The sequence below is a fragment of the Takifugu flavidus genome, chromosome 2, assembly GCF_003711565.1.
Source record: "Takifugu flavidus isolate HTHZ2018 chromosome 2, ASM371156v2, whole genome shotgun sequence".
Taxonomy (NCBI): Eukaryota; Metazoa; Chordata; class Actinopteri; order Tetraodontiformes; family Tetraodontidae; genus Takifugu; species Takifugu flavidus.
In genome coordinates, this window is record NC_079521.1 from 9298819 (window position 1) to 9307039 (window position 8221).

General features: G+C 48.1%; 1 protein-coding gene across 1 annotated transcript; it reads left to right on the forward strand.

Annotated features, from left to right (window-relative positions):
* The first annotated feature begins 1158 nt into the window (after positions 1 to 1158).
* Positions 1159 to 7045, forward strand: LOC130520200 (annexin A2-like). The gene is made up of 13 exons (XM_057023892.1): positions 1159 to 1311; positions 2447 to 2508; positions 3023 to 3116; positions 3878 to 3972; positions 4058 to 4171; positions 4237 to 4327; positions 4721 to 4800; positions 4925 to 4984; positions 5070 to 5163; positions 5393 to 5488; positions 5562 to 5620; positions 5702 to 5824; positions 6710 to 7045. Exons 2-13 carry the CDS (start codon positions 2458 to 2460, stop codon positions 6767 to 6769), a joined length of 1017 nt encoding a protein of 338 aa, XP_056879872.1. The 5' UTR covers positions 1159 to 1311; positions 2447 to 2457; the 3' UTR covers positions 6770 to 7045.
* Positions 7046 to 8221: the final 1176 nt, after the last annotated feature.

The following is an 8221-nucleotide window of genomic DNA, read 5'->3' on the forward strand; positions in this document are numbered from 1 at the left end:
CAGATAAAAAGGTCACCCAGCTTTACTAACAGATTGTTACCATGGTGACACAGTCCAACTCACATTCCACTGGATTGTAAAGTCGATAAGGGCGTTTACGTTTTATTAGCTCGGGAAAACGTTCATTAAAGATGGAAACTAGAAGGCAAAATTTAGCAGCTATTTAGAAGAAGAATACAAATATCAGACTAACACAGCTGAGTGTCTTTTTAAGTTAGATCTGAGTTTGGGTCAGGGTCACGGCAGGGGTCAGGGGTTAAGTTGGGATGGTCAGGTTTAGGGTGAGGTTCTGGAGAATGTAATACATCTATGAAAGCTCTCACACAGACAGAAGTACAAGTATGAATGTGTGCGCGTGTGTGTGTGAGAAAGAGAGAGAGAGACACAAGGGAGTGCACGGCTGCTGTGATTGGTGGGGAGACAGTCACATGACAGAAGGATTCTGTTATTTCCTGAAGTTTCCTGTTTCCGTCTCCTGTACTGGAGGAAAGAATGTGGGTCAGAATTCATAAACACACACAAGCACACCCACACGCACACACACACACACACATTATTCCACCAAGGGTAAAGTTGTAGAAGATGAAAGAAAAAATAACAGTTCTCAAAGTAATCATCCTGATCATCCACTAGGTGGTGCTCATTGCTGTATCAAGGAACCAAAGATTTTAATATTTTCTTTCACAGAAACGTGGGGAACTGACCGAGTTTATTAAAGTCACTGTCCCCTTCACTGTCGCAGCAGAACTTCTTGCAGCTCAAAACACCCAAAAAGATTAGTGCTGGCTAACTATTTAGTAACTATTTACCCCATCACAGCTAACTATAATACCTAGTTCAAACCAAGATGGTGGCAACTGAGTTCAAACTCTGATGTTTGACAGGAAGTCGGGCCTATAATGCAGCCAACCACCAGGGGCGTCCTACAGCTGATCTCGATGCACACTGAAGAGATAAAGCTAACTTTAGCATGCCAACATCAACTTCTTTGGATATATCTGTGATGATGTGTATGGCTGCACTGTTGCTGTGATACCAAAACTGTGATGCAACGATGTTCCGAGGCCAAGAGCCGCCCACCAATCACAGCGCAGCAGCGTGTGGGACCTTGGACTGAAGCTGGTGTTGGGCGGAGCCGAGGAGAGGAATTTATGTCCAGGAGTTCAGTCCGATGTGTAAAAGTTTCATCCACTGAACTGTGTGTGTGTGTGTGAGTGTGTGTGTGTTTAAACACCACACCCTGTCCTGCTCAGGCTCATAACGGAGCTGCTCCTCGCTGCTGCTGCTGCTGCTGCTGCTTCTTTTCTGAAGGTAAGAACATGCTAACAGCTGTGTGACGTGCACAGATTTCAGCTGAAGAGCACAGAACTAACTCAGAAGAGCACAGAAGGGAAACCATGGCTCTGTGTGTGTGTGTGTGTGTGTGTGTGTGTGTGTGTGTGTGTGTGTGTGTGTGTGTGCCATGGCCTGTTGCTCAGGCACAGTTCCTGTCACTGATCGCTGGTCTGGAAGCTGATCTAAAATCAATAATCGTCATCAGAAACAGACACGAGCATGAAAAATATCTGAGCTTTAGCTTAGCAAGCGTTGCTCTAAAGTTTGAGAGGTTGAAAGCGTCAGATTTCAACGCTTGGATTCTGTCAATCTTCCAGCGCTCCTACTTTACCGGGTCACAGGTCAGCTTAAAGCAGCAGAAAAATGATGCGTTTTTCTTAGAACTAAAGGATTTTTCTCATATATGGTCGATGTTACTGGTTCCACATGTGTTCCACATGTTTATCAGTCACGGAAAAACAGCAGAATTATCCTGCTAAACACACTGAAACTGTTTGTGTCTGTGGTTGCTAGGTGATGGAACTGGTGCCTCAAATATGCTTCCTGATGGTGTGTCACTGTAGGTCGATGTAGACAAAGATTTCCTTCTCTGTGCATGTCACTCCTGAAGCTCTTCATAGTTGTTATCAGCAGCCACACCCGCCTGGTACACCCTGGTCAATAAATCAAACACTCCTCGAATCCTTGCTGATTCAGAGATGACATAAAGCTAACATGCTAATCAGCTAGCCCGGCCCGCCATGTGTTGGCAGTTTCTGGATCTCCGTTAGCTGTTAGTTCTATAATTGAACAAAACTGTCGTCAAGAGAGGATCAGGTGTCAAGGTCAATAGGTCAAATAAAGGTGCAACGATCACGTCTGTTTTTCCAGGGCAATTTGCTTTTTTGCTCCTCATATTGCTGGTGGATGTGAAACCCATTTGGAAAAATGTGCAACAAACTTCTTGATACTTTAGGCATTTTCAGAACCTGCGAGGTTGCCATGGTAACAGGTAATCGGTACATGGGAAACCTTTATAGGATGGCGATTTTGGGAGTTCTGCCTTAGCTGTTCTGTCACCGTGGACTCGCTGTCGTGAGATACCAACGTCTCTCTCTGTGTCGGTTCTCAGGTTGACCAAAGATGGCGCTGGTGTCCGAGTTCCTGGGGCAACTGACGCTGTCCTACGGGACGGTGAGTGACCCGCTGTCGTGCAACAGGAAGTTGTTACGTTCCAGCGTTGCTCTCGTATCTTTACGGTCGTTGCAATGTTTGAGTGGTGCCATAAAGAGGTGAACCTGAGGTTGGGTCTCCGCCCACAGGACATCTGATAACGGATCACTAATTCACCGACTGTTTCACCTTAAAACGGTTTTGACAGCGTCATCAGTTACTTCCTGCATTTGTTCTCGGAGGAATCCAAAAAGATGCTTTTTCTCCTGCAGCAGGTGTGACGGTGTCACCTGCACTAGACTGAGCAGCATGTCGGTTGGAGCTGGTTCTCGTCCTCGTCCTCGTCCTCGTCCTCGTTACCCAGCTGTTGCCCCCACTGACCGTTTCAGCCTATTACGTTTTTCAGAATTCCATCCGGTCCAACTGTTTTCATGTCAAGTGGCAAACGTTCTCAGATATTTTTGTCCTTCGGAGGCCTCCGTACTTTGGTTAGCAGCACCTCGTGAGGTGACACGTCCTCCTTTGTCCTCTGCAGGAACCAGAACCCACATTCCCCACTGTAGTGCCGGCGCGAGACTTTGACCCGGCCAGAGACGCTGCCAGGATCGATGTGGCCATCAAGACTAAAGGTGAAGGAGCGTAGAGACACAGAGCGCCCCCTACTGGGAGCCCCTCAGCTCAGAGCGCCCCCTACTGGGAGCCCCTCAGCTCAGAGCGCCCCCACAAGGCAATGCTGAGACTCAGGGTTTCTGCTAAAGCATGGATTTTTGGCTAGTCGTGGGAATCTACCTTTTCTGGTGAGGAGGAACCAGAGGGACATAACGGTCACAAAGAGTCCCTCCGTCTCCCTTCCAACAGTCCTCCACCTTCTTTGACTCTTTGTTACATTTTTACGCCTTGAAAGAGAGACTAGAAAAACACGTACAGAAAGGGAATGCTAATGCTAGCTTCCATGCTGCCTTTCGGGTTGCTTCCTGGTGTGTTTGTGAGGCGCTACTTTAGGGGTGAAAGAGCTTTAGAACCAGCCATGACCCGAGCCATGACCCGAGCCATGACCCGAGCCATGACCCGAGCCATGACCCGAGCCATGATCCGAGCCATGACCCGAGCCATGACCCGAGCCATGACCCGAGCCATGATCCAAGCCATGACCCGAGCCATGACCCGAGCCATGATCCGAGCCGTGACCCAAGCCATGACCCATGACCCGAGCCATGATCTGAGCCGTGACCCGAGCCATGACCCATGACCCAAGCCATGATCTGAGCCGTGACCCGAGCCATGACCCATGACCCGAGCCATGACCCGAGCCATGAGCCATGACCCGAGCCATGAGCCATGACCCGAGCCGTGACCCGAGCTTGAAGCCAAAGCTGACGTTTCTCTGCAGGCACTGACGAACAGACCATCATCGACATCCTGACCAGACGCAGCTACGAGCAGCGGCGAGACATCGCCTTCGAATACGAGCGATTCGCCAAGAAGGTTTGGAGCGTTTCTTCCTCAGCAAACATGTTGCCAAGAGCGCCGCATGTTCCCATGACAACACTTGGACTCGGTCTGTCTGCAGGATCTGGTCACAGCCCTGAAGGGGGCGCTGTCGGGCTCGCTGGAGACGCTGATGTTGGGGCTGATGAAGAGCACGGTTCAGTACGACGCGTCTGAGCTCAAAGCCTCCATGAAGGTGGAAACGCACCTTGGACCCACGGCCCTTTTCTGGCGGCACTAACGTGGTTTTTGGTGTTTCAGGGCCTGGGAACGGATGAAGAGACCCTCATTGAGATCATCTGCTCCAGGAACAACGAGGAGTTGACGGAAATAAAGAAGTTTTACAGAGAAAGTAATCATTTCATCAGATCTAAAATTTACAGTCTTTGCATGTTCACGAGGTGACAACAGGAACAAAGTTGGTTCTGATGGAACTTGAGCGAGCTCCTCCTGCTCCTCACAGACGCTCCGCTCTGACCACAGCGTTCCATCCTCCTCTTGTCACAGATTTACTGCACATTTACACGACAACAGATGACATCATGGTTTGTTCTGGGAGCAAGAACATAGTTTTGCTTCTTGTGGAGGGTGCGAGAGCCTTTAGCTTCACGTTAGCAGGAAGCTGATTTGTTGTTTGACTTTTGAATTCCTCTTATATATTGTACAAGATGTTTCTTTAGCATGTTAGCATGGACGGTGAATTCAGGTGACTGCATGTGGCTAACGTTAGCTCTCCTCCCCTCAGTGTTTAAGAAGGAGTTGGACAAAGACATCGCAGGAGACACGTCAGGGAACTTTGCTAAACTGCTGCTGGCTCTGGTTCAGGTAGCTTTCATGCTAACACCACAGTAGAATGACATTATTACGCAAGTCAAAATGTTGCAGCTCCCAAACATATCAGACAAAAGTCTGATAAACCATAAATCCGTCGTTCACGTCGCCTTTTCAGACAAAACGAGACGAGCCCTCAAACGTGATCGACTACGAGATGATTGACAACGACGCCAGAGTGAGTCACGGCAGGTTTGAAACGTGATCGTTTCAGAGGTCAAAAGTCACGCAGCCCACCGAACTAATCACATAAAACCTGTCAGTCTCTGTATGAAGCTGGGGTGAACCGGAAGGGGACCGACGTGGCCACCTGGATCTCCATCATGTCCCAGCGGAGCGTGCCCCACCTCCAGAAAGGTCAGATACTTCATTTATTCCTGACTCTGGACCCTCATGTTCTCCTCTTTTCTTCCTTTGATCCTTGATCTAAAAGTTTCTGCTGGCACGAGTCTCGTTCTTCTGCCCCTCCTTCACCCACCCACCCATCAGCAGGGGGGTCCTGCTCCAGGCTTCTCCCTGTTAAAGGCAGTGTTTCCTGTTGAATGTGATGTCACAGAGGTTGTGACCGGCTCGCTGTGTTTTGCAGTGTTTGAGAGGTACAAGAGCTACAGCCCGTACAACATCCAGGAGAGCATCAGGAAGGAGGTGAAAGGAGATCTGGAGAAATCCTTCCTCACTCTGGGTAACGCAGCAGAAAATTCCCTTTTCTTCCCGAAGACGGTGAAAACGGCTCATCTTCAAACGTCTCTCCACAGTGGACTGCTTCCAGAACAGACAGCTCTACTTTGCCAACAGACTCAGTGAAGCCATGAAGGTACGTGGCGGGTAACCATGGCAACGACAGCTGGTCCACACCTGCATTTACCGCGCTGACCGACTGTCGTTGCGTGCGCAGAGCAAAGGTGCGAAGGAGAAGGTGGTGACCAGGATCATAGTCTCCCGCTGTGAGGTGGACCTGAAGAAGATCCGATCCGAGTTCAAGAGGCAGCACAAGAAGTCGCTGTTCCAGACCATCGCCGTAAGTACCCGGGCGCCTCAGGCCCGTTTACGCCACAGCGCGTTCCGAGCTCTTCTGTGCCTTCTGGTACAAACGCTCTGCTTTCGTATCATTTTGTTCCTTTTTGAGGGTGTTCCCGTGTAAACGAACAGCAGAAAACCCCCCAAAAATAAATGAAACTTTTTCTGTTTTCACCCGAAAACATTGTGATGTAACCTGGGCCTCAGAGGTGATGTTCCTGTGATTCTCTGAGGCGCCTACCTGCCCCGAGCTGCTCCAGCGGAGGTAAACTGGAAAAGCCCCCCTGGTAGTCCACAGGGTGTTTGTTGTTTTACTAAATAAGACAAGAGAGGATAAGGGGATCTTTATTTGTCACATGCAAGGCTATACAGGACAATGCACAGTCAAATTAATATTTTTTAAGCAGTAAATAGCAAATAAAAGCCGCAGCACACAAGGAAGAAAAAATCTAAATTTATATCTGAAACATAATTGTCATCCACAATGTATACTATTGTTGATCAAATGCAATTAAATAAAACGAAATTCATTATTTCACAAACTCCAGTTAGTTTGTGGCGGTCTGACGATAATGAGTCAGTAAATAATGTTAATTAGATTTTAAAAGTTAGTAATATTCTGACGTTTTTCCCAACCGGAACCGGAAGTAACACAGTAGAGGATGTCCGGTCGATTCCAGCAAAAGGAAACTCCAGCTTTCAATGCCGCAACGAAACTCTAAATATGTGCAATAACATATAAACAGACGTGACATTCTGGAGTTTGTGCAAAAACAATAAATTACCACGCAGATGATAAATTAAGACAAAATGATAAATGAAACATTCTCAAAGTGCTAAGACACCGACTGTGGTCGCTACCCTGAAGAGCCTGTGTTGTGTTCAGGAACACACCAAAGGAGACTACCAGAGGGCCCTGCTCAGCCTGTGTGGAGGAGACGACTGACAAGATCTCCACTTTCCTGGACGTGGATCCAGTTTCAGCCGCGCGATCGCAGCGCGGCCACAAGAGGGCAGCAGACACACAAATGAGGGACGAGTGTTTGTGACACACACACGCTTTCCTGATGTTTTAATCTCACTTCAATTTTCTTTTTCTACTTTAATTTTTACTCCGTGGATGGAGTTGATGGGATGATCTGGATTTTTATGACATTTTGCAAAATGTGTTTTAAAATCCAGTTTGATCTTATTGAAAGACAATAAAATCTATCAGACTGAACTTGTGTTCTGGTCCTGACGTGCAGCTGTTTGGTCTAAAAACCAGATTAAGGAGATTAGATGTGATCGACTTGTGGCCGTCAGCAGGCAGCAGCGATCAAACGGATCAATCGAGCTGATCTGATCTAAAATGCAGGACCTGCGACACAGAAGCTGGTGGCGAATTAAAGTTCCGCTGCAGTTTCGGCCTGAAGACGAACCAGGATTAAAGCGTTTGATGTTAAATATTAGTTATTAATTATGTCCTGTGGACTCAGGCGCGCATGCACGAGCTCTGTGTTTGTTGCTTTAATTCGTGTTTGATCATTAAAGACAGAAAGTTTCCCGTAAATGTTTCTTCTGTTTGCAGCTAATGAGTTTTAATTAGGTGTTTAATTTAAACTCCGGCGGAGAATCAACGATTCAACAGCGCTCAGAGAGAAGGAAACGACTGAGGATCAACACACACACACACACACACCACACACACACACACACACACACACACACACACACACACACACGTATATACCTCGAAACAAGAACTCTGAGCTCTAGATCACATATTTACAGGATGAAAACAGTCAGACAGACAGACAGACAGACAGACAGACAGACAGCAACAGTCAGACAGACAGACAGACAGACAGACAGCAACAGTCAGACAGACAGACAGGAACACACAGACAGACAGACACAGACAGCAACAGACAGACAGACAGACAGGCAGGCAGGCAGGCAGACAGACAGACAGACAGACAGACAGACAGGCAGGCAGACAGACAGGCAGGCAGACAGACAGACAGACAGACAGACAGGCAGTCAGGCAGACAGGCAGACAGACAGACAGACAGGCAGACAGACAGGCAGGCAGACAGACAGACAGGCAGACAGACAGGCAGACAGACAGACAGACAGACAGACAGGCAGGCAGGCAGGCAGGCAGACAGACAGACAGACAGACAGACAGACAGACAGACAGGCAGACAGACAGACAGACAGTCAGATGGGGGCTGTTTTAATGAAGTCCGCTCTGTCTCGGTGTTGCTCTGACCTGTTATTTGTTTAAAGCAGAGCTAATCCCGATTGGTCACGCTCTCCTAATCCCAGCGGCCCCTTCACTCCGTCACATTCTGCAGAAATCACCACGACAACCACTTCACCATGAACCAAATGTCAGCCTCCCCATCCTCCAACT

What these genes read in the sequence shown, in the direction of transcription:
- LOC130520200 (XM_057023892.1), top strand. Translation starts at nt 2,458, where the DNA reads ATGGCGCTGGTGTCCGAGTTCCTGGGGCAACTGACGCTGTCCTACGGG. An exon ending in TGCTGCTGGCTCTGGTTCAG is followed by an intron (nt 4,801 to 4,924) that starts GTAGCTTTCATG and finishes TCGCCTTTTCAG; the next exon opens with ACAAAACGAGACGAGCCCTC. An exon ending in GAAATCCTTCCTCACTCTGG is followed by an intron (nt 5,489 to 5,561) that starts GTAACGCAGCAG and finishes GTCTCTCCACAG; the next exon opens with TGGACTGCTTCCAGAACAGA.